Genomic DNA, 26,035 nt, shown 5'->3' with positions numbered 1-26,035 from the left:
TCACTGTGCAGATGCACATCCTTTCAGTGAGCAAGGCTTCTGCCACTGAAGGAAAAAAAAAAGAAAAAAAGAAAAAAGAAAGAAATCCCATTTCAGAGAATAGGAATACTTGCTATATATAACTTTCCCAGACCAATGGGTTTGAATCAAAATCCATTACAATGAGTCACTCTTCCTCTGACTTTAAATGAAGTGCCAGTAGTTGTAGCAACATATTAAATTAAGTGAAATTTTTGGGCTCTGTTTTTCATCCTCCATGCTGAAACCCTGAACGTGAAACTCTAACTTCTTGTTAGAACTCACTATTCTGGAGGAGAATACTGACCGTACATCTGTTTTGTAGACTGAGTTTTCAGAAGGAACAGAAATGTCCTCTTCTGACATCTCTTCCTCTTTCTGGAAAGCTGTTTCTCTACAGAGGAGACAGCATCCACTAGTTCTAATTTAAAGATACTGTGCTGTTTCATACTCAGTTTAGACACAGTCAAATTGATAAAAATACATCACGATAGCTACAAGACTCAGAGAAAGACTCTAAGGAACAGATTTTGAAAATACCTGGTCAAAGTCAGAACAGCCTTAAACAATTGCCTTGGTGTCTGCAAAAATAAATAAATAAATAAATAAAAACCCAACAAAAAGTTCCCCAAAAAGAATCCTGAAATACCAAACCACAACAAAACCAAACACAATGGAATTAAGAATTAAACTTATCAGTTCTTTATGAACTTGTATAGGAGTAGAGTATGTTGTGATCCTGGGCATTATTCCACAAAAACACTCCAGTCTGGAGCACATGAACAAGCCATACTTTCAGCAGGTCACATGCTGAAAATGCAATGGCTGCTCACAATCATGTATACACATTGTGCTACTAATCCTTTTCTGGTCTACACCAGAATGTTTTTATGGTTATACTGGGCATCAGATTTACACAGGAGCTCTGATTTTTGCAAACAATGCATCCATACTTCTATTTCTGCATAACAAGAATTTTTAAAATATAGATTTGAAATTCATAAATTCTTAATCCATCTCAGAAGCAATGCTCATGAAGTAGTTTTGTGCTTACAAAAAAAGTGGGTTTAGAGTCTACTCATGCTAACACTCATACAACACTTTCCTACTGTGATGCAGGGCCAGGAGAAGAAATTCAGTTAATTCCCTAACTTAGTAATTCCCTAATCAATAAAGTAAATGTCTCTTATACAACTGTATTTTGAGTTGTATTTTTCCAACAATATATATGTGAATCACTAGAGAAAACTAAATCCTTTTTCTAAGGCTCAAGAGGATTAGAGCCTCACGTCCTTAAAGCATGTGGCTAATATGCTTAGGGCTGTATGCTGCCTCTGCAACAAAAGATGAAATGCATTAGCCACAGGAAGGAGCATGCACGTCTTATGAATAATGCAACAGACAGATAAACTGACACCATACACTGTTGACACGGGAGACAGAAACCCCCTCCAGGCAGCAGAGATGGGAACAAGGAGCTCCTGTTTTTGAGTTGCACGTGTCCTGTCTAAAGGTCTTCTTCCTCCTGGATAAAAAATGGCAAGCCACACGTCCTGTACAGGTGGTCCCTCATTTGCACACTAGACAGAGCAGCTAGCTGAACAAACAGAGCAACGTTGAGTCATGTCAGACAGCCTGGTCAGGTTGGGACACATTCATTGCTCATGCAGTCTTTGTATCCAAGTAAGGAATAGAAGACATGGCTCACCATTCCTTACATGTGCAGCATTACTTGTACTGCGTTCCAAGATAAAGTAACTTCGGTATTTGGCAAGCCAAACTTTAGCCTGGTGCTGAATGGAAATCTCTTTTGATCACAGCCTTTCCACATTTGAGTTGTCCTTAAGAAAACAAAAAGAATAAGAGAACTGCTCTTTGCCTTGACAAGTCAATAAAAACAATCCTACTCCCAATACTGTTAACCAACTGTAAATACTTAGGAACATAAGAAAATGGGGATTAATTAGTTTTCATTCGATTACATAAACAGATCAAGGCACGCTTTGATTCTTTTTGTTTAGGAAAATCTTTGATACTTTGTTTGCTTTGTTGTCAAAGATAACATTTTTTCACTCCGGTTAAAGATAAACCTTATGGCTCTTGTTCAGATAAATTATCACAATTCCAAGCCTGATGTTTGAACTTAATCAGTGGGACCAGCCAAGCGACTTAGATGTATAACTTTCTTGAGCCAATTTATGCTAACTTTTGCTACAGGGTTTACATAAAATCAAAGGTCAATAAAGGCAAGAATTAAAGGTCCATTACATTTGCTCTGAACTAAATGAAACTTGCTAAAAATTCTGTTTAAAACACCTTCAAAGCAGAATATTTTTAATTCAGAAGAATGTAAAATATAAAATAATCTAGAGTTTAAAATACAATAGGTAATAATCATGGATTTAAAAAATTAGAAAAGCTACCTACATTAAGTTTAAAAATGTTTTATTGTTCTGCTCAATACTTTCTGTACTACAGTCAGGAATGTAATAAGCAGGTTATGAACCCAAGAGCATCTTCCCTGTAACATGTTTAAATACCAGGTAAAGAGTCTGGCCTCAGACTGGCAGTCAGCATGAATCATCACCAATTCCAAACATCTCTCTTGAAAATAAAACTTGCTTCCAGATTTTGACAAGTTTTTTCCTTACTTTGTCGCCTGTTTTGAAGGAGGATGATGCTCATCATCTGAAGGCTTAGGTAGACCTTTGGAAGATCCCAGAGGAATACCATGACACATCCTTGCTTTAAGTTTGCATGGCCACCTACATTCTTTTCCCATTTTCAAGTGATACTCAGGAAAATAAAACACAACAAATGGATTCATTTAGACCTACACTTAGTGAAACATTAATCCATTTCATTCCCTCGTGACCATATCAAACTCATCAACAGTGTTCCAGGAGGTGATGGAAGAATCTCATGCTTCAATCTAGCTCAGTGTATGTACTGCCCAAACCAAAAAAAGTGAAAGAAAAGTCTGAGCTCCCAGAAGGCAAGCAGCGCTGAACGTCTTCCTCTACGACTTTCTTTAGAATGTAATGTACTAGGCATCTACACATAAAGACTCTCGAGTTCCCAAAAACTTCAACAACAAGTTGGTAGGTAACAATTAAAAAAAAGTAATTCAGTCTGCAAGTTCACAGGAAAACTCCTACCAGAGCAAGCAGTAAAAACGATTCAACTCAAGTAAGACTGAGCCTGAAAAACCAATCACATGGTGTCACAGTAATCTGAGAACCTCAGGAAATGCCAGAGTTGTCAGGCCACCACCTTCTCAGTAACATTTCACCCAAATTAGAAACTGGATACACTACGTTACTAGCTGGCAAAACTCCCAGCCTCAAATGATGGCCTGTCAAACGAGAGAAGGGCACTCTTCCCTCTCCTGCACTACTAACAGGAGAGCCTGACAGTCTCTGGAGAGCAGAATCAGCCCTTCACCACAGAAACACCACAGTGACATATTTTGTTTTCTGTAGAGTACTGCACACCCCAGGAAACCCAGGTTCTTCAGAATTCACAAAACAAATCTTCTCTTCAAATTGCGTCACCATTATGGTGGTGGACAACTTGATCTACTGCTATGAAATATATATTAAATATATATATGTAATATATATAATATATACTGCAATGAAACTACCAGTTGCAGCTAGAAGTTCATTAGGAGTAAGGAAACCTGATTATCATGGTGATAAAATCTGACAGTAACTGTTGTTAAATATCTCTTAGGAGTTGATCCCTTCACAATAATAAGGATGAGGGAAGATGGCAGAAAATGGAGCATTAATAAATGGTCAATCACACTTTTTCTAATGGAACTGGAGAAACAGCTGATTTTAAAATCAGAGTTCAATGACAAGTGTCCCTTTGTTCACTTGCTTCCTTTTCCTTCCCAGCTCTGAAGACGGGCCACTGCTACAAGAGCTTCATCCATACATATTATGATAAACATAGTACCACAGTCACACATGGATATCCAGTATGTCTTTATTTTAGCTGGGTCCTAAAATGTTTATGAGGTCCACAGTGGCACTGTGCCCCATATACAGTAGGTGTGTATATATATATATATATGCCACTTTGAATAGTGCCAAATGCCCCAGCCCCGACTCACAGGAGGGAGGTGTGATCTCTCTGCATCATGGGGAATGAATGCTCTGCAGAATACATTGTCGCTGTCGTGCTAAACTTGATGTACATCCTCATTTCTTCCCTGACCGAGACCCTTTCCAAAACGAAAGTAAATACATAGGACCAGTGCATATCTAGTCTCATCCTGACATTGAATCAAAGTACCCTGAGATGCACATCAGGATGAACATATGTGTCCTGAAATGTGTTTGCCTGCCAACAAATGTTCCAGGATTTGTACAACAAATCACAATTGAAGACAGCAGTGCAAAAGGAACAGGCAACAAAATCATTTGCACTGCTGAATATTCAGATAACCTTAACTAGGCTGTGGTCTATTTCCACTTACGGAAAAAGGGATGTCAAAATTAAGGTGAGACTACAAAGCTTTCTGGAACAGAGATTCTCCTGAAACGCCATTTTGCAGGGACACACTGTTCCCACGCACTTCAAGTTAAACATTTACTACACAGTTGAGAGAAATGAAATGCTGGCAGAACTATGGTAAAGGATCTCTTGAATTCTTTCCAAAGGTCACATATATGGACTAAATGTCAATCAAACCACCGTTCTTATAAGCAGGAGTGTAAAAATCACCAGAAAAAAAAAAAAAGAGCAAGATCCTAACTCACTCGCTCTCCAAAATGAAAACCAAACCAAATTTTAAAAAAAACTTTAAAAAACTTTTAAAAAAAGACACTCCTTTTCTTAAAGATGGACTGCTTCTTGAAATCTATCAAGACAAACCAACTAGAAAACCTCTTTTTGGGAATATTTACTAGGATTCTTTTCCCAGCCAAGCTGAAATTATCACCCTCGGTACTGCAGAAGATGGTCGGAAATAATACCCAGTACAGAGTTTCAAAAATTCCATTACTTATGTAGGTTTGGGGTTTTTTTTTTCTTTGGGATATAAGCATAGCATCTACTAGAGATTGCACATAAAACAGAACTGATAGAAGTCTAGGACAGGCATATATGCAAGCTTGCATAGCTAATTCTTTTTAATAACAATAACATGCCAAAAACTCATGAACTACACAAAAGGTTAAATAAAATACTTAACTTATTGTAATGGCGAAATAATTTATATTAATTCTCAGTAAAATTACAGAAATGGCACATGTTCAGGTTTAGTTTTTGGCATGTATAGATCTGTTTTTGGGATAAACTAACTTCACTGAAGCAGAAGTGGAAGCCAAGCCTTTATCCTGCACAAGCTGATTGAAGAGACAGAAGCACTGGTCTGGCAAACCTAAAAGCTGACTTTTGATGAGGAAAACCAGGCTGCTGGAGAAGAAGAAGGAGGGAAAAAATAGAAGGAACTGCATCAAAATGTCATCAGACCAATTCTGCTAGGCAAAATGGAGATTGTACATATACACTGACTTTCTACCCCAAGATCACCCATTCGTCATCACAGTGACAGCTCTGGAAGAAGGAAATACATTTTCTTATAGAACTCCGAAATATGTACAGCACCAAGGATTAGGAAAGAAGAAGGAAGAAAATATTAAGCAATGCTTGAAAATTTAGCTCATTAATATCACTGACAAGGGGTTGGTGGGCATCTTACTGCAGAACAGCCAGCTGCTCCTCTGAGAGGATGGGAGCAAGGCTGAAAAATGTAAGGTAAGATTTTGTGTCACAGTTCTAAAATATGAACCTGAAAATAAGGTGAAGGGGTGCCAAAAGAGGCAGAAGGTTAGTGAAATCCTTGAGGTAGCAGGAGTCAGTGGTGGCCTCACAGGCCACCTGGACCCACCCAGCTCACTTTCTCTGCCAGAGGAACGAGACACATGTGTAGGCATGGACCAAGCAGGCACATTTGGGCACGGGGCTGTGGGCACCCCCCACCCCAGAGCCAGACACCACTGTCACCTGCTTGAGGAAGGGTGCAATTTGAACTGAAGGTGTTGAGTAATTGCTGTGAAGACAGCAACACAAATCCAGCCAAACCTGGGATGGACACCTTCAGCCTCCCCTTCTCTTTGCAGCACAGACAGCTGGTGCCACTGCTTAGCCACCAGGTAACACAGTAGGCAAATTCACCTGCTGCTTCCCCAGCAGCTACTCCCAGCCAACACTCACAACATGGGGCAGAACAAGACCCACCCCTTCAGTCTTTTCAGTCTACACAACACAGACACCAGATTAGCAAAAACTACACATAAATCAGAAATAAACTGAATGCTGGCTAAAGAAACTTTTTTTAAATATAGAGAAAGCCTAAGGGAGAAGCATCCAGGCTATGGCAGGCAAACAATCATCCAAAATTTGAAAAAATGTTGTCAAAAATTTGTACCTTCACACAACATGAACAAACCTTTTACCCAGTATTTTCGAAACATTATGACAAACAGAGCTAAGCTTAATTAGCAGTACTCTAAGTTATCTTTACTAAATCAAGTATAAATAAGCTCAGTTAGTAGACTACAAGCTTCATCACAACACTTAACTTTCATCTCAGCAAGGGCTGAGTGATTTTGTATTTCAAAGACATCTCTTGCCACTCCAATAATTAAACGTGGAGGCCCCTAGAGAGAAATACAGAGAGCCATCCAGGAGACCTTGGAGCCATGAAATAATTTAACTCTTGAAATGTGTTTAAACAATATTTCAGTGTGAAGAAACAGACATCTTTACTGTGCACTACATTCCTGCCATTCCAACCTGTCCACAGGTTCCTGTTCATGTTCTTTTTCCTGTGTATACAGAAAGCCTTCTTTCTGGAAATACACATTGCACAGGGAAATTTCAGAGCAAGCTACACTTTCAGATTACATGCTTGAAAGTTTGAATTATTGAAAAAATACTATCCTTTAAAACAGGAAAAAAAAAAGACCAGGAGCAAGACATAGACCAGATGGTGTGGGAGACAAATCAAAACAGCACAAGGGTTATTAAATTGCATCCACTTGGAACTATTAACTGGCCAAGAATCAGCAAGACAGGTTTCCAAGTGAGCCTGAATATTCAAGGCTAAAATCCAGGGCCTAGCTGTAAAAGGTAGTTGCAAAATCAGTATCAAAACTGTAAATACACAAGAAAAAAAAATATTTTGTGTTTAATTTATGTGCTTGTCACAGTTACAACAGTATATTGGAACTGAGCCATCTTTCTGATGGGAGAATATGAATGCTGACTCCCAAAAATATTCTTCCTGTACATGGTGTGTCATGATAGGTGTAAAAGCCATAAAAAGATACTTTTAAAAGCATATGCTTTTTCCAAAGAAAGATGCAGAACTGCACAACTTTACACACTGTCTGCTGATCACAGAAAAAGGGGGAAAGAAAACTCTTCTGAAAGGCTGAGGACTAGAGCAATAAACCCGAAAACATTTTCAAATTTGTCAGAGAAACAGAAGAGCTAGGAAGGCATTTACCAAAATTATATTAGGAAAATATAATGAGAGCTCAGATTCTGCAGGACAAGGGCAATTAAAAAGAGCAGTTGTTTAAACAGAAAGTTTAAACAACAAAATGTTCTTGAGGCCAGACATCTCTTTTAACAACTCTTTTTCAAATGTAATTAAAGTATACAAGGTAAAAAATCACGCATTGCCTGCTAAAGGGAAAGGGCTTAGGTCAGGTATTATCAGTAATTACAGCTATATAACCTCATCTTCAAAGCAGTAAACGATGAGGATCTCCACTCCCCACTGACTCAGATTATCATTCCTATTATGCATAGAGAGAGAAATTAAAGTGCTCATGGCAACCTGAGGCTGTCTAGGCAGTCCTCATGCAATCAACCATTACAGGTTAAAATTTGACTCATACTTCTTTTAATTCAACAGATGATTCTTGCAAGGTCAGAAAAAAAGGAAATATGAAAGACACTGTAAAGCAGGACTGCCAAGAGAAATGAAAAATGCTTTAGTGAAATCTGTTTTTTCTTTGGTGACTTAACTTAAATGGCAGAGTAGTCACAGAAATGTTAGCCCTGCTTTGAGTGAGGCCTTGATCCCACGAGGAATTGAGGTCCTTTCCAACCCTAATTATCTCAAAATGGTGCATATTTGCACTTCTTTTTTCTATTCAGTGTCTAGCCTAACTAATGTTCAATTCTTTTAATTTCCTGTCATTCCTTGCCCTATTAGATTTGGTCATCAGTCCATCTTGTAACCAAACATCAGTCTCTTCAGGGTGACCACACTGTAAATTCAGTCTGTCAAGAAAAATCCCACACATGACCATTGGCTTGACTGTATTTGACAGCTCCAGCACTCTCAGAAAGCCTTCCCTCGATAAAAATACAGGGATCAACTTGAAGATAAGCAAACTGCTGTAAATTAAAGCAGATTTATAAGCAAAATTTCCAGTGACACTGTTCCAGTGAGATAAGTGGTAAAATCAATAGGAACAGGACAATACACTACTAAACTAAACTATAAAAAAAAATACTTAGGCAAATGAAAATTGTCAAACATCAGAGCAGACTACACCTCATTTATATACACTTCTACATATACAAAAATATACACATCTATTAACATATCTACCAAGATAGCACAAATTAGAGGCATAAAGTAAAATTTTTAAACTTTCTTTCATTTTAACCAGTTTGCCTTCAGAAAGAATCCCTAGCCTATTAGTAGTCTAAAATATCCCACCTTTCTGATTTACCCTTGGGGGAAAAAAAGCCGAAGCAAATAATGAATGGTATAAACTGTAATCAAGCAATCCAAACAACATCATTCAGCCATCATTTAACTAAAAGTTAATAAAAAGGGAAAAACAAAAGAAAACAAAAACAAGAGATATCTTGAAATCCAATAGGAAGCAATTGCAAAGACATGCAAAATCGCAAGACTAAACAGTCTAAATTTGTTTAATAACATACTCACTGTAACTTCACTGACTGCAACAGAATCATGCCATTTTACTACACCTGAAGATAAGCGTTACATTTTTTTATAGTATTACCTTGTAGCTAGCATTAGCCTCTGCATTTTACAATCATATAAAAAAGAATAAAGGATGAGGGGCAAAAAAGTAACTGCAGACAAAATGCCCTGGCAGTGTTTGATTTTCCTGCGGTCAGCAGTATCTTAAAGTTCACTTTGAGAAAAGGAACTGTTCAACCACTTCCATTAAAGATGTGTAGTTGCTCCTGTAAAATAAAATGGAGAAAAAAAAAACCAAAAACAAGTAACAGCAACAACAAACAAACCAGTTGTTGTAAGCAAGCTTTTTCCACAGCAGCAATGTCTGGATGACATTTTGGCTTTCTGGTCCCAAAAAAACTCTCCACTACTCAGTTTCTTCTTTCAGATCAATCCCTTCTCCTATGCCTACAAGAATTTCAGTGTCTTCTGAGGCCTGGAAGTCAGTCCTCCACAAAAAGACTTTAAAAGCTTGCTATCTATTGAGTGATTGATGGCATATAGAATAATTACTAATGGAAATCTAGTAGGTCAAGTACTTTGACTTCATCTTTGTGAAGAAGGAAGCTGGAACTGCCATTAAAATAAAAATGCTTTGACAAATTTTCTTTTTTCCTATTCCCCAAATTATTTCAAGAACTATCACAGGAGCTTTCTATTCACTGATATCAATTAGAAAAATACAAATTTTCTCGAAATATATACTAGAAATGTAAGTCGCAATGACTCCATAAGTCAATTATAAAATTGTTCACGTACTTTTCCCTATCTTCTAATAAATCCATTTTTGCAAGAGATTATGTTAGATTCAGTCACTTTAGAACAGCTGTTGATTTCCATCCAATTATGAAATGCCTAGTTTTCTCCTATACTTCCTGTTTTAAAACCAGACTTTTATATGTCTCTTTACAATTCTGGTTGATAATAACTTTTTCATGACACTGCTTGTTCATAAAACTTGTTAAGTTTTTGCCATTTATGCTGTGTTATCTGTTCCCTCCTTTTAACAAGTAATCATTCAGAATGAACCACAGAAATTAGTCAAAGTTACTTAAACACAGTAGGGTACATGTATGCCAGGATATGTAAATGCAGTGAGAGCTTAAATTTTATATTTCATTGGATAAAAATGTAAGCAAGCTAGTTACTCAACTACTTGAATCCAAATCAACAACAGGAAATCTCTTACCTAGAGCTTTTATTTCAGCATTTTGATCTTTTATTTTCTCTTCACAGACTTTTCCCAGGTTTTCCATTAAACATCATATTAAGTAAATGCACAATCATGTCTGGTGCCACGTGTGCATGGACACACTGTACAGAAACTTTCTCACACTAAAACTTCTCTGCTCTCAGCATACTTTCCTTCTGCCTCATTTTTCTCATAAACAAGACTATCTCACTTTCTTGTGTAATTTAAAAATTAAATAGCCTTCGTTAATTTGTTTGCCTTGGCAACAGGAGTTTCAGAAAGTATTACTGAATCTACAAAACAAGATACCACCAAAATCTATGACTGTGTCAGTGAAATGAGACTCCCTGTTCCATTTTAGATGCTGAACAGTAATGGGTGCAGAAGTAACACAAAAATGCCTATCTGGCAAGTGAAATGATTTTCAGTTCAAACTTTATAAAGATATACTATGACCATTTAAGTCTGACTTTTTGTTTTTTAAAATCTTTTATTCAGGTAAAAAAAAATTAACACTTTATGTTCACAAGAGAATATTGTTTCTTACAGTATTAAAAACTCATTATTACCCCTATCAAAGAGGTGTAAATGCTACCTTAATTAATAAACTTTAATTATTTATTTTATACAAAAGCTAGGGACTGCTTCCAGAACAGCACTGCTCCTCATGCAATTCATAATGCCATTACATGAGAGACAAATGAATTCCTTCATCTTTCTGGAAGATAACTGGTTTAGAAGTAAAACAAAATGGAAAATGTGCTCATGAAACCAGGTCTTTTAAAGTTCATCCCAGCAGACAGCTGTTTGGGGGAGAAATGGCAGAACAGTCTATAGATTTTTACACAAACAGTTTTGTGGGATCTTAGGTATGAACAAGTCATGGTTCACATATTTCCTTCACCAACTAGTCTCATGGAGACACAGACAAGTTTGTCTTTAGATGGTTCAGGTTCACTCATTGTTTTCCAGTTCAACAAAACCTTACAGTAAACTATAAACCATCTTACTAAAAAAACACACATTAGTCAGGAAATCAAATCTTCATGAAGACTTATTTTCATTCAGATGTATAATCATACAAATGAAAAAATAAGAATGGAGACTAAAGCAACTAGTCTATTCTACACCACACTCTACAAAGGTCTGCCTACCCAGATCAAGCCAGAAATAGGGACTCCATAGAAATGGTTTTTCATGTAAATTAAATACAAGGAAAGTTAAGTTTCTGAGAATCCAATCAAAACTATTTCCCATGGAGCTGAGGTGGCACTCTACAGCTAATGAAACAGAGCCAATGAGTTAGTGATGTAAATCACTAATTATTCACTTATTATGTAAGTGCTAGTCTATATTTATTGCAAAATTCAATACATCAAAAATCATGCCTGATATAGTATCAACTAAAGAGAGAAGTGCTCACATATGATTTTTTTAGTAAACATGAGAGACACAAACTACTGCTGCTTCAATAGACATAAATGAAATATCAAACAATATTGTTTTCAAAACTTTTTATGGTGAAGCTCATACAGAATTCCTTTTAAAATAACTGCATTTACCTTGCATGTCCGGGAAACACCTGGAACATGAATATTTCTACTGCTTGCACCTTCAAAACTATGGCTGTAATCATGTTAAACACCAATTAAAACTATGCAGAAATGAGGGAAACATCTGCTGATAATACTGTTACACGACAGACAAAACAATCCCAAGCAAATATCACAAATACCAGCTTCAAATACTTAAAAGGATTTAGCACAGTATTTGATAAGCCAGTCAAATGAGCCTTGAGAACCAAAAAACTGAGCTCAGGACCATGTTCTTAGTCTTTAGCTGTGTTTTACAGTCTGCACATAATACAAAAGTATTAACTTGGTTTCTAAATCAAAAAATTCCCTTCCTTGAATAGCTACTTACAATATTAATTTATATGAAATGCTTTTTCTATAGCAGAGGTCAAATTACCGGAGTTTTGAGCAGTTCCAGACACTCTACATATTTAGGAGGTTACTAAAAGATTAAAATTGTTGCAGTCAACTTTGACTTAATTTGAAGTTGAACTGCTTTATTTGCTAATTAAACAGCATTTTGCCCCACTCTAGAGACTAAATTCACCGCAGAGAATTCTTACCACTTCATAACTATACTGTTAACAGCTAAACTATGACCTAGATAAGACACTTCATCATGAAAACAGAACATTAAATCAACTAAACATATTTTTGTTAAGGCAGCAAAACAAACTGTAGCCTTTTCAGAAGGGAGGAGAACCCTAATGGTGAAGAGAATGATGACTAATTGTATAAATGAAAGTATTGGCTTTTTTCTCTTGGGACTCAGGAAAGATCCTTTCCAAATTATGGTTTTAAATTAAAGACAGTTGGAAGTCTCAAATCTTGTCCCTTTTGGACATATATCCAAATCCTTAAACCACCACATACTTTCTAAAAACTTGGCAGTCTCTGCACAGAAAAGCCCAGGATTGACCCAGCTGACTCAGAATTACCAAAGAGAGCGGTTTCATCAGTTCAAAGGGACAAAGAAAGAAAGCAAGGAGAGAAAGGAAACAGGGAAAAGAAAGGGGGAGAGAAAGGAAAGGGGGGAATGAAAAGAAAGGTGGAAAGAAAGGAAAGGGGAGGAAAGAAAGAATAAAAAGGGTAAGGGGAAACCAATCCCCACACTAGGAAAAAACACCAAAGAGTGGGGGGAAAACCCACAAACAGTTTTTATACATTAAACATGTGCAACAGTAAAGGATGTAATAATTTTCACTATTTCACAAGTTTGTTTTTTGGCATGCAGAAAAACAAAGCATGTTTTTTTCCTAAACAAGCAGAGTCCATTATTTTTTTACACTATTAAGGCTCCCAAAGGGTCAGAACCTGTAGATGGTAAAATGGCTTCTCAAGCAACATGAGTTATGAGGGAGGATGCTAACTGCTCAGTCACCATCTCTTTGGAGGCACTTTTCCTACCTGCTGTCCAGGAACTTTTTTTTCCAGACAACTAGGAACAGCCACTGTGGATCACTGAAATACTTTCTATCATTAGTAGGAAACCATAACATGTCTGTGAATTCCTAAGATCTAAAGTGCTACTCAGTGGGTGAAGAATTAGTCAGAAAGAAAACAATCAAACAACAAAACACCCAAGTGTCACAAGGAAACATGCTGTAGGGAAAAAGGTTAAATTAGAAAATAAAATGAAGGAAGATGGGATGATGTGAGCCACAGGAAATGAGGAGAACCCTGTAGAGACAATGACAAGTACACCTACTTACTCTTACATCATTTCTACAGTTTTAAAACCGTAACTTATTTCACAGACGCATTAATGCTTAAAAATTAATTTTTATCATATGCTTCAAAAGCTAGAGTAGTTTTAGTTAATTGCCTTGGTCTTGCAACATGCAACTACTCACTCAATACGGGACTTTGAAGAGCAAAATGTAGGAATACATTACCCAGTCTGAGATTAAAGGGTGTAATTTTAATCCATGAAATTGACACAGACATGATATTAAGACTCAGAGAGAGAACTGTCATTTGCAAAGTTTTCTATGAGCTTTATCTGAACTCAGAAAAAAAAAGAAATCAGTCTCTGAAAATAGGTAGGTGTGAACTCTCTGCCTTTGAAACTGATGAATCTGGTACAATATGAAAATATATCTTACCAGAGCTATAGAAACAAAAGTTACAGAAAGGCAGGTTATTTAAGAAGAAGCCAGAGAAGCAGAGTCTTACACATGTCACAAGGGTTTCTGCTGAGGGAAGTTTAGCTCCTGAGGACCATAACATGACATCTAAGATGCTGTATGGAATGAGAGCCTGAAGTCACTAGTGGGGAGGGAACTGCCCCCTATGACATTCTCATAGGTGAAACATGACATTTTGTATAGTGGCAAATGACAGCTCCTTAGAAAACCATTAGAGTTAAGTCTCAGTGAATTTGTGGAGCTTCACAAGTTTCAGTGCTATGGATATCTGCCTTACTGAACTCCACAGGCAACACCAAGCTCTTAGGTGTTGCAAACATTCTGGTCTTAGCAAATGGAATCAAACACCAGTAAAAAATAGTATGGAGAGGGTGGGAACAAAGATGGGCAACAGAGTGAAGACAGGCAGAAAGTTTCCTGCTTAAACCATTTCACTGGTACCAAACTGGGGCTTAGCAACAATTCTTTGTGGAAGATCTGGAGTGGATCAGAACTTGAGCAAGGCTATCCTGCCACAAAACAGTCAGACTTCAATCAGGGAAATAAAAACGTCATCTGGTAAATATAGGAAACAATCATCTTCCTTCAGCTTGACAATCATCTTCCTTCAGCTTGTCTTGGTACAGCGTGGACTAGAATACACCGGTTTTGGTTAGCACAGTTGAAGAAAGATGTTTTGGAGAAGGTCCAGTAGAGAAGAATGAGCACAACCACAAGATTCAGAAAACATGATGTAAGAGGAAAGGCTGAGAAAACAGTAATGGTGAAGGGGGTGTTGAAAGAGAGATATCTACAAGGAGACAGGAAAATTTTTGAGAAGTATTTGTGTCAAAGTTTGAGGATCTATTTCAGAAGCCACAAAAATAAAATCAAGCACAATTGCAAGAGGTAGAGGAATAAATTGTAACAGTAAATAATGCACTTGGATTGCAATCAAGTGTAAGTAAGCACTAAGTCTGCATGCCTGCCAGTGGAAGTCACTGCATCTCTGCTCCTGTCACCTCTGAGAATGGGCTATGCCAGCTAAAGTTGATTCTGTCTTGAAGAACAAATAATCCAACCTCTCAAGGTCCTTTTAGATCCCTTTTTTCCCCAGTCATACTGTGGTTACAGAAGACCTTGATCTTCCAGAAAATATAACAGAGGTAAAGACACTTGAACAATTTCTACAGAGCCTAACACCACAGTAAACCACAGAGGTTTGATTTTTCTCTATTTCTAGAAATGATAAATCACATGCCAGTCTGACTTAGTACAAGTAAAGATGACATTACAAATATTTCACTGATCACTAAGGCCTTGTATGCAGGAAGAAAATACTGCATCTAGTTTACTCTTCAGTTTCACACTGAGTTAAGACTTTCTAATAATTGCCTCTGTAATAAATGTGAGATAGTATTTTTCAGGTTTTGTAATTCTGAAAATATGCTATAAATTAACACCTTAGTTTTTGCAGTCCTTTGCTGCATAAACACATAATCCTCAAGTTCCAGAATCAAAGCTGCTCCTGACTTTAAATTTGGCCTTTGGATTACAGATCGGTATAACTTCTGAAACCTGTCTTTCCTAACTCTGCATGTTCTTGTCATTGATTAGCATGATCCTCTTCAAAGCATTTTTTACATGTGATATGTTCTTAGATAACACACTAGTAAAAATAAGCATATTTTTCTCAAGAGCAACATTATCCAAAAGCTCTCTAGACATAAAACTTGAAAGAAACGTGGTAGGGTTTTTTCTGTTACTTTGAAAACCACAGTATCATGAACTTTGTAACAGTTTCTCTGCTCCCTCTGTTAGAGAAGATACTTCTGAATCATATTTCTACACTGACACAGAGAGAAAAAGATAAATGTGAGATCAGCTTTAGAAAAACAGGTTGAATTACTATCCATAATTTCAGATATAAATATCCAAATTCACTGAGTTTGCAAAACCAAGTATAAAGAACAGACTCACCCTTTCAAGGTATTTTTTTAAGTACTGCTTCTGGTCTGGCTGGAAATACTTTCTACAAAAATCAATTTGTTGTATTAAATTGTTTCCAGGCAGAGCTATGAAGCACAGCTATTTTTAAAATTAAAACAACAGCAGATATGTTTTTCTCATGTAGGTTTGGTTCAGATCCTGTTCAAGCTTGCATTTTTATCTACGTATTACCACTTCTCCCTTTGTAAGGTATTCTGGTCTACCATGAAAGGAGTCATCATTAACCACCACTATAACAATTTTTAAAACATTTTTTTTATGTTTAAGCTCATTCTTCAACTACTGAGTTCCTAGGGCACCATAAATAATTTTAATTTCCCACTCCCCAAAAAAGGAAATTCTTATATGAACATAAGTTTCTGGTTTCCCTGTCGTAGACTCCTCCCCTTTTTTCTTTTCAACTTGATGAGAGAAATGTTTCACATTAACTCAAAAGCAGCATGATTTGTATTTCTCCACAGGAAGTTGTAAGATTTAAAAGAGTAATTACTGATAGATGCTACAAGATCCTTGGTATTTTCAACTTAAAGAATACTCAGAAAGCTTTGATAGATCTTTAGAATCTTCACAAAACTTGCATTCTGTCCATTTCCTTGTTTACTGTACTGAAAAGATTCCCTTGTTTTATTAAGACATTTAATTTCAAAGATCATTTATTCTTACTTGCAATGAAAAACTCAGTGGACTCCTAAAATGCAGCTTAAGTAACAACTGCTGAAGATCCAACAGTTCTAACACAAAGACAAATGGCTAAGACGATTTGTGGTGAGAATCTGAAAACTAAACAAACACCTGTTTGCAGACTAGACTTTTGAGGCAGGTGAGAATTTTCTTATTTAAACTGCACAGGTTCATCTTCACTCTGCAGAATCCAAACCTTAGACAGTCATCAATTACAATTATATTGTGGAAGTGTCTCTACATTTTCTAGCCCACAAAATTATGTTAATATTTTTGCATATATGATTTTCTCTCTCCAAGAATACAGTCCCATGGCAATTTAAGCTGCTCTGCCAGGGCTGCCATGTGCTCCTCCTCCCAGCCATCTATCTTCTCTTCCCCACACCAATGCTGGTGGTCCATGGTACTGGAGGTAAGCCAATTCAGGGACCAGGCCAGAACAGCGTTGGATTCTGCAGGGTTAATTTTTGTCCAGTCAGCTCTCTGATATACAGTTTCCATAGTTTTGCATTACTTGAAAAATATATGTCAGGGCAGCACATGTTAAGAGGACAATTTATTTTAAAAATGCTCCTCTAGTTTGTCAGCAAAATCTGAAAGCAGCACATATTTAGAATCAGAACAGAACCATTAATGCCTGAAATAAAAGAGTACAGATGATATTACATTGGGGTTCTCTGTCTGCAGCCTTCACTTGCCTATTTATGCTTTTGGATTTTTAAGAAGGGATAAATTTTATTATAGATAGAAACATTGCTGCAACCTTACTAGGTCTAGTATTATTATTGGGTTTATCTATAACACAATTCTGCTGTGTCATTTTTCTAAACAAGAAACAAGCATAGCAAAACTATTACTTATCTCCCAGAATACAAGCTTTTTCATTTTAAGGATAAAAAATCTCAGCATTCTCTTTGCATACTATAACTTCCTTCTAAATTTTATGATCATGAACAAGGCAGAAAATTTTATACATTGTTGAGGCATCTTAAGCTTTCAAGCAGTTCTATTTATTATTGGTTCATACAAGAGATTGACAGGACCTACTCTAAAGTCACTCAGCTGCAGTAGTCCAAGACTATCAAGTAACACTCTTTTTCTTTTTTTTTTCCCATTTTCTTATTTTCTGACCTTGCTCTATTCAAAAATACTTTTGATGCACTCATGGGAGTAATTTCTCATGCAAACCCAGGCAAACTGAATTAATGTTTCTAGAACAGTTCTTCTTGGCTTTTTTCTTCCAGAGAGCTTCTTATACAACAAGACCTTTGCTTGTTCTGCCTCCAAAGAGAAGAACAAACAAGCAAGGTCCCACAACAACTTCGTCTGATCTAAGGTGGCACTGCTGTGCCTCAGACCTCCTGTCCCTCAATGTGCAACCCCCTCTGCCAGCACTGGCTGTCCCACAGACAATTACAGTTTTATCATACCACTCTCACATGGACCTGCTGTACCAGTTTCAGATTATTATTTCTTTATTAGAAAAGTTAGAGATACAACACCCATCTATTCTGTTGTAGACATGGAAGAAAGCAATCTTCTCCATTTGTGCAGCAGTCTGCCACTCTCATTAGTCTGTCTTTGGTAGAGCTCTTTGATTCCTCTTTTACACTTATATACAATAAATTTTTGGTTTTTTGTTTGTTTGTTTACAATTCATTTGACTTAGGAGAGTTTTTCTGACTAGTAGTAATTAAGTTTATTATTTTCAACCCTAATTTTTATACTTAAAGACACAGGAATAACATTCTTCCTGTCTTTTGTGGTACATTATCTGTTCTCTATCTACACAATAATTGAATATGTGACTGTGCTATTGCTTTGATAAAGAATTAATCCATTGATAGCTTCATTTATGATTCAACTCGACAGTTGTGTAGACTGTTTTGAAAAGTAAGCCTTCAGAATTCTAGAACTCTTACAGAATTTACCTCTTCTTTATACAACCAGTCAAGTCATTCTTCTTATCTAGACAATACCATGGGGGAAAAAAATAATGTTAATGCGTTAAACTATAAAAAGCAAGGAAAACCATTTATAGAAACTATTTCACCTTGAAAACATACTCACCAGATGACGTGTTAAATGAACACCCTAGAGCAGTTCTGATGAAGACAAGTGGCAAGTGATGAAGACAAGTAATCTGGAGTTACAGAATTAAATGTTTATTCTGTTCATATAAAAGGAAGTCCAACAAAGCAATTACAAGACAGAAATCTAAGTTCAGTAGAGGTTTCACAGGTATGACAATATACACAAGGGGTCTTTTTGTTCAAGAAAGAATACTGAACTTGTTTATTGCTGTCTTAAGAAAATCACATCTGAATAGAAATTTCAAATCCAAAAGGTATGTTAGACATGTGAAACTGATGAATTGCTCAGGGACAAAATGCCAAATGGGGATCCAATCTAATTTCCTGATTCAGCTACTCACACCTTAAAACCAAACTCTGGGAAACCGTGATCCCCAATATTTCCCCACTCATTTCACTTTGCTGCTCCTGCAAGCAGTACCCAGACAAATTATCTTCCTTCTGCTTCAGCAAAAATCATTAGAGTGGAAGAAAAAAATGCCTTATCTCTTGCTAATTCTCTGTCCATGTATTCTTTCTTTTTTTCTCTATGACTACTTTCCAGCAGAGCCAGCTTGCTGATTTAACTAAATAAACTAGGAGCTTCAGGTGTCTGTGAAACTACGCCCTCACCAACCACACACAGCCTTTAGGAGAGCCTTTAATGAGCTCTGCTCTAGACTCAGAGCAACAGGCACGTGAAACCACACTCATCCTTTAAATACCTCCTACAGAACCAGTAATAAAGGTGATACCCTTCCCCTCCCTCAGCTACTCTGTATCGCTCTCCTTCACTCGCCTTCAAAGACAGGCACACATTACAGCAAAAACAGAAGGCATCAATAGACATGAGGGCTAATTCAATCAGCACAGGAGGAGTATGTTCCCTTTGCTTCCTGAAGCAGCACACACTACTGATACATGTCCATAATGGCGCATGGAGATACACACAAACTGATTCAACACCAGCTCAGAAGGATGGAACTGTATGTAGGATACCTATACTGGGTCTTCAATGTTGGTGGAATTCATCTACTTATGCCCATCACAGTAAGAGTGCACTACTTGGTGAAATATATTTCTATAGTGATTTCTTGTTCTCACTGATACTACAATGCAGATTGGTTTGTGTTCTTAAATGAAAGCTTTTGTCCCCTGCCATCTAAAACACAAAGTCACAATTTATAACTAAGAGATCGCCTTTTGACTTTTTGAAAAGTATGGTTTATGGCCTGGAAAGTCATGTACAGACATTTTTAGTTTTAAAAAAAGATCACAAGCTGGCATCACTTGGAAGAGGAAGTCCTTTCCCAAGCTGGCCGAGGAGGACAAACAGATGTCAAAAGAAAAAGCTGGGTTGTGAGTCAAGTCTGTGGAAAACATCAGCAAAACTACCTAGCAGGATGCTGCAAGTGAATATTGGTGTATGGCAAAGTCCCAGAAAACGTAAATGCAAGAACCCGGTAAGGGACATTTCACTACTTATGCGTTTAGAAAAAAACCAAGAGAAAAGACAATAATTTAAGCAAAATCCATGCTTGTCCCGAATGATTACTAGAAATGCTGTAGTAGTCTTTAGTGGAGTAACAACTAAAAGCAGGATTAACAAACAATGCATCTTCTTTCAGTGCAACAAAATCCTGTCGTTCCTTTTCTTTGAAGCGTTAACTACTTTGTAGTCACTGGATTAGAAGACTTGAGTGCTTGCATGCTTTCCAGACATGCTGAGCCTAATGACAACTTCCTTTATAAAGCAACAGCCTCACAATGAATAAACAAACTTAAATAGCAAACCATTCTTTGCACAGAGAACATAGTGACAGATGCTATAAATTAGATGGAATACTGTAAGTAGCATTTCTTCCTTCTGAGCAACCACACAAGGCAACAGAGAACATCTATAAAAGGAGTTATTATTTTTTAAAAAATGAAAGTTTGCTTAATATTTTTCTTTGTCTGCAATGTTAAAAAAAAATAAATACAAAGAGACCTTTAAAATAAATTCTCTCAGTCAGAAGTATGATTAAAAGCTTGAGATGCTGACTGCTTCTAAAAGACATTTTTATTGAATATAAAATAGAAATTTAAGACACTGAAAATAAGCCATGAAAAGGACTCCACAAGTCCTTTAATTAGTGGTCAAACATATTCCCATGTCAATGACAGTTCTGAAAGCTATTCACACCTTAGACAAAGTGCAGTGAGTTTAGAAAAAAGATCAGCTTCTCTGCAAACAACTGAAAACTCACTAAGGATTAATTTGCTTCATCTCTCATGTGGTCCTCTTCTTCCAGCATCTTGCATTTCTATGCTGTTTACAGCAACAAAGTGATTAAGGAAATAAGTGCAACTCCATTACAAATCCTTAATTTAATCAAGACACTCAAGGGGAAAAAAAATCCAGTGCCAACTCTTGATCCAATGATAAACTTCATCACTAAACTAACAATTTAATTAACACTAGAAAGGGTTTGATTAAGATTTGACCTAAAAATAGTTAATGTGGGCAATATCATTTATTAAAAGCTATCTGAAAACTCCTTGTACTCAAAGATGTACTGACTGTTATCAGATGACCTGTGTAAAATTTCCAGAGCCGAATCTCTTTTATTAAAGTCAGGATGGAGCTACAGCTAAGTCTTATGCAACTTTTGAGATCAAAATATTTTATAACTTTTTGTAGTTAGGCATTTAAAGACATTCAGAAGTAATCCGTGCTTGTATTAGTTTCTCCACAAACACTGTACTCTCAGAGAGGTTTTCTCTTTATGAAGTTAGGTAGAAGCTTACAAACTTCAGGGCTTTCAAAATCACAGCCATGAGTTACCATTATGTTTTCATTCCCAGATATTGTGTTGACAGAGTTGTTGTGGTTTTGGTTTTTTTTTTTTTTTTTTTTTTTTTTTGAACACTGCATTCTGCATACTTCTCAAGTCACGTGAGCATCAATTTCCAGTTGATTAAATGTCCTTTCCTATTTAATGGCAAGGGGGCAAAAGTCTGTAAGCCGAGTCCATTGTGCATCACCATTTTCAACAAATGACCATCCTCATTGCTGTTGCCTCTCACCTGGCCATATTCTAAAAGTGAACACTGGAAAGGCTGAAATAACATTTTCAAAAATAAACCTTTAAGTGAAATGTAGAGTAACAAATACTCTGTTTACCATTAAGCAAATCTAATTAAACAGAAGAATACCCCTCAACAATAGAAGTACACAAGTATTTATTGCTGTGATTATGGGCTCTCAACCACTGTGACGCTTATTCAGAGAAGAAAATGGAGTCTCAAACTTCATGCCTATCGAAGTAGAGTGAATCCACGCTTTCTACAGGTGGTTGAGGCGATTATCACGAGCCTGTTTATGGGGAAGCTCTAAAATAAAAGGATAAACCCCAAACGCGCTTTTAATGGTAATTGATGATTTTATACTGCCTCCGAGAAGGTTGAAACTTGACATGTCTCCTGAGAGCATATACAAGTGGACGGAGCAGTACCATTGCCCACAAAAGAAGACGGAGGTACGCTGCCACACTCCCAGCGCTTTTTCGGCCCGTTTTCCCGGCGCCAGGCGCTCCACCCGTGGGCAGCTCCGCGCCCGGCCAGAGGTTCCCGGGAGCGTGCACTCCTCCACCCCCGGGAAGCTGTGGGGAGGCTCTGGGAGGGCAGAGAGAGTCTGGCCGTGGCAGATGCACAAGCGTCGGTGTTCTCGGGCTGCACCGGAGGGTAAGGGAACGAACGAAAAAAGGAATGAAGAAAGGAAAGAAGCTCACGGGACACTGTGCACACCTCCCTCCTGCTGCATTCGGAAAACAGATCGAGCTGCTCAGGGTGAAGGGAATAAAGCGGGGCCGGGGACAGACGATCCGGCATCTCCTCTTACAACCGTCAGAGGACGAACGTCATCCTCCCTGCGGCCCCGGGGGATCCCCGGAGCCCCGGACCCTGCAGGAGGGGCAGAGCAGCGGGGCAGCCTCTTCAAAGGGAGCAATAAAGGCTCTAGGAAAAATAAACGCAACGGGAACTGACCCCAAATCCGCGGGCTGTAACATGCCCGCCTCCTGCTCTCGCCCGGAAAGCTCCCAGACCTCTAGCTTTCTGCTGACCCTCTCCCTTCATGGTAAGGCAACAAATGGCAAGACCTCGGACCCCGGAGCTGAATAACAGGAAATAAAGGCATCTGTCACCTCCCGGGGAGAGCTAAACGGATTAGTGAAAGCAACAAAGGGAAGAAAAGGTCTTTCAAACGTGCAATTGATTAACAAGTCCCCTCTAATCTGCAGCATCACTGTTTTTCCTTAAAGACATCATCGGTCTCCTCCAGCACGTCGGTGCAATTAAGTTAAAGCTAGGAAAGGCGGGGGAGGAAGGCTTTGCCAACCCGCCGAGCTCCCGCACTGCCCGGTGAGGACAGAAGGGGAAGGAATACAAACATGGCATGGAAATGGTGCAGCCTTGTCATCTGCTCCCTCGGTCCCTGGGCAAGGAATCCCGGGAAGGACTTTGTGAGTAAGGTTTATCTGCTGCAGAGGGGGAGAGGGCAATTTTCCAGAGAACGGCTTCATGAAAGATCAAAGAGCTGGATCCGGCAGCTCCTACCTCGACGGTGCATTTCACATCCCAGAGAAAACGAAAACGTTAAGCCTCCCCTTTCCTGCCCTGAAAGCACCACACAACTTAGGCGTGAGCGGAGGAGGGAAATTTTTTTTAAAAAAAGAAAAAAAATTATGCGGCTTCTTTTACGGGAACTGTGTCTTAAACCATCGTGGCTTTCCAACCCTACACATTCCCTAAGGTCTCTGTAAATCACGGCGCTACCCTCGGAGATGTCGGACAAACTGGCATCTGTTCAGCAGCAGCGGCGCTGCTGCCACGGCGCCAGGTCAGATGTTGATAGGGACAGTTTGTTCAGCCCTAAAAACAATCGCGGAGCTCCCTGAACCGCGCGCCCTAGTGTTTCCTGAGCCCAAAGTCTGACCTTCTCAGTCCCTGAGGGTCGGCCAGGTACACAGAGAAAATGGGACCCTCTAAAGCTCAAAAACACACAGAAAGAACCCCCGCCGAGCCTCCATGAGCTGCAAGCACGGCGGCTGCCTCCTCGGCCACTCAACTTTAATCCCCTCCTGGTTCCCGCTGAGATTCTGGCAACACTCAACGTCCCAAATAATAACACATTATTATAACCATTCCGAGGAGAGGGCTGGAGGGCGGGCAGAGTGAAGGAGGAGGCTCCACACATTGCTATCCACCCTCGGCAACAACAAAACCCCGAACTTTTCCTTTGTTTTCTCCTTCTTTCTCCCTTCACCCTGCCCCCCTCAGTGGCTACCAACCAGCCTCGGAGCGCTGAACCCGCCGAAAAGAGGCACGAAGATCCTGCCGCTAGAGTGGGGCAGAGGCGCCGGGATGCGCTCGGGGTAAAAGTTTTAGCTGCCCTCGCCTCCTGCCAACCCCCGCCCCCTTATAAAGAACACAGCATCAGGTTTCCATTGTGCCAAGAACCGGGGAAAAAAAATAAAAGAAAACAAAAAGGATGGCGTAAAGAAAGAGAGAAAGGAAGAAAGAAAAGAAAAATAAAAGAAAGCGGAAAAAGAGAAGAAAAGAGAGGAAAAGAGAAGAGAAGAAAAGAGAAGAAAAGAGAAGAAAAGAGAAGAAAAGAGAAGAAAAGAGAAGAAAAAAGAAAGATAGAAAGTAACCACCATGAACCACCACCTGGGGATGCTGGCGGCTCCGCCGGTCCCAAATGGATACGCGCAATTCTCCTAGGAACTGGAGCAGCTTCCCCTGCCTCCCCTTTCCCCACACACCCCTACTCGAAGAGCAGAGGCATCCTCCCCTCCAGCCGGGGGGCCCGCTCCTTACCTGCCGCGCGGAGGCAAAGGAGCGACGCGGCCGCCAGCAGGAGCAGGAGGCGGCCCGCCGCCCCCCGCCGTCCCGCCGCCGCCGCGGGGTCCATGCTGCCCGCCCGGCCGCCGCGGCACAGATCCCGCAGGTAGCCCGCAGGGAGCAGCGCCTGGGGCGGAGAGGGGTCCGGAGGCGCTGCCGCAAACTCGTCCCGGGCACCGCCGCCCCGGCCCTGCGCTCCTGCTAACGGACCGACCCCGACTGGGGGCGGAGGAAGCTGCGCTCCTTTCCCCTCCTCCTCCTCCTCCTCCTCCGCCTCCTCCTTCCCCAGCATCCGAACGTCACCCGGGACCCGACACAGGGGAGGGGTGCGGCACCGAGGGGTGGACAGGACAAGGACAGTCCCTGCGCTCCGGCACCCTCTGCCGGGGGCAGCCGCCGGCCCCGGCCCCGGGCGAGGCCGCACACATTTTCCCTCCTCACTCGACGACCACCAGGAGCCAGCAGGACTTGGGCCCCCTCTGAAAGGCGAGTCCTGCTCCCAGAAGCCTCAGGAGCCTGCAATCTTCCTCACAAAAATCCCCAATGAAACAAAAAGAAGCGGGCGAAGGGCACATCGCCCAAAACCGCTACGGCTTTTCTCCTTTGCCTCCTTCCTTCTCGCTGCACAATTGAGGAGCTTTTGCACCCCTACAACGTTAAAAACAAGTTGATTGAACACAGTTTCTCCTGCTTCCAAAACGCACAGGGGCGTCAGCAGCGCAGCACGCGCTCCACCACAGCTGGGATCTCCTTTGCGCTCTACCGGTTCTCTCAGCATAGGGTGTCAAAAGTAAAGTTTGCTTTCTGTCTTCAGCAGGCAAAAATAATCTGCTCCCAGTAAAGTTTCAAAATATTTCCAAGTTATTTACTATCAGAAATAAGGGCATTCTGAGCATAATTTAAGTAAGCTTTTAAAATTAAATTTTTTAGGGTGGGGGGGGTGGGGAGGGAAGAAGGAGTTGTCTTGGTTTGGGTTTTCTTTGCAGTTCAAAGAAATCAGTATTTTAAGTTAATGCAGAACTGTCAGCAGGCTTCTTTTAACTACATCATATAAACTCCAAGAATACACTTCAGCCAATTAATTGCTGTGGTTTTAAAGTTATACTTTAACAGCATATTTAATTAGATGTCTTCTCTGCAAATACATTTCTACTGTTTCAGATTTCATTTCTAAAGATTTGATGCTGAGTAATGCTGAATACCTACAAATCCCTTTAAGTTCTTCTCCAAATCAAGCTCTAAATTCACAATAATTTTAGTGAAATTAATTTTCCATTAAATTTACTTCTTAATGCAAACAAAGGCAAACATTACAACATATTCTTTCTTCCTCATTTTGCGCCCTGTTTCTTTCCTCCCAAGTTTTCAGTTCCATCTTGAAAATTCTTCTGGCACCTAAGAATGACAAAGGGAGGTCCTGATCCCTCTTTGGCAGGAATGTAGAACTG

At 39.2% G+C, this 26,035-nt stretch overlaps 1 protein-coding gene across 1 annotated transcript in view; it reads right to left on the bottom strand.

The window, feature by feature from the left end:
* The window catches only part of ROR2 (receptor tyrosine kinase like orphan receptor 2), a 144,045-nt gene extending 119,078 nt beyond the window's left edge, over positions 1-24,967 (bottom strand). The window contains exon 1 of the mRNA XM_039567432.1: positions 24,564-24,967. Within this exon, the coding sequence (XP_039423366.1) occupies positions 24,564-24,879 (316 nt within the window). The 5' untranslated portion in view covers positions 24,880-24,967. The remainder of the gene's footprint in view (positions 1-24,563) is intronic.
* Between the last annotated feature and the right edge of the window lie 1,068 nt (positions 24,968-26,035).

The sequence above is a fragment of the Corvus cornix genome, chromosome Z, assembly GCF_000738735.6.
Source record: "Corvus cornix cornix isolate S_Up_H32 chromosome Z, ASM73873v5, whole genome shotgun sequence".
Taxonomy (NCBI): Eukaryota; Metazoa; Chordata; class Aves; order Passeriformes; family Corvidae; genus Corvus; species Corvus cornix.
The sequence above is the reverse complement of the archived record's forward strand: the minus strand, read 5'-3'. Positions and strand labels throughout refer to the sequence as shown.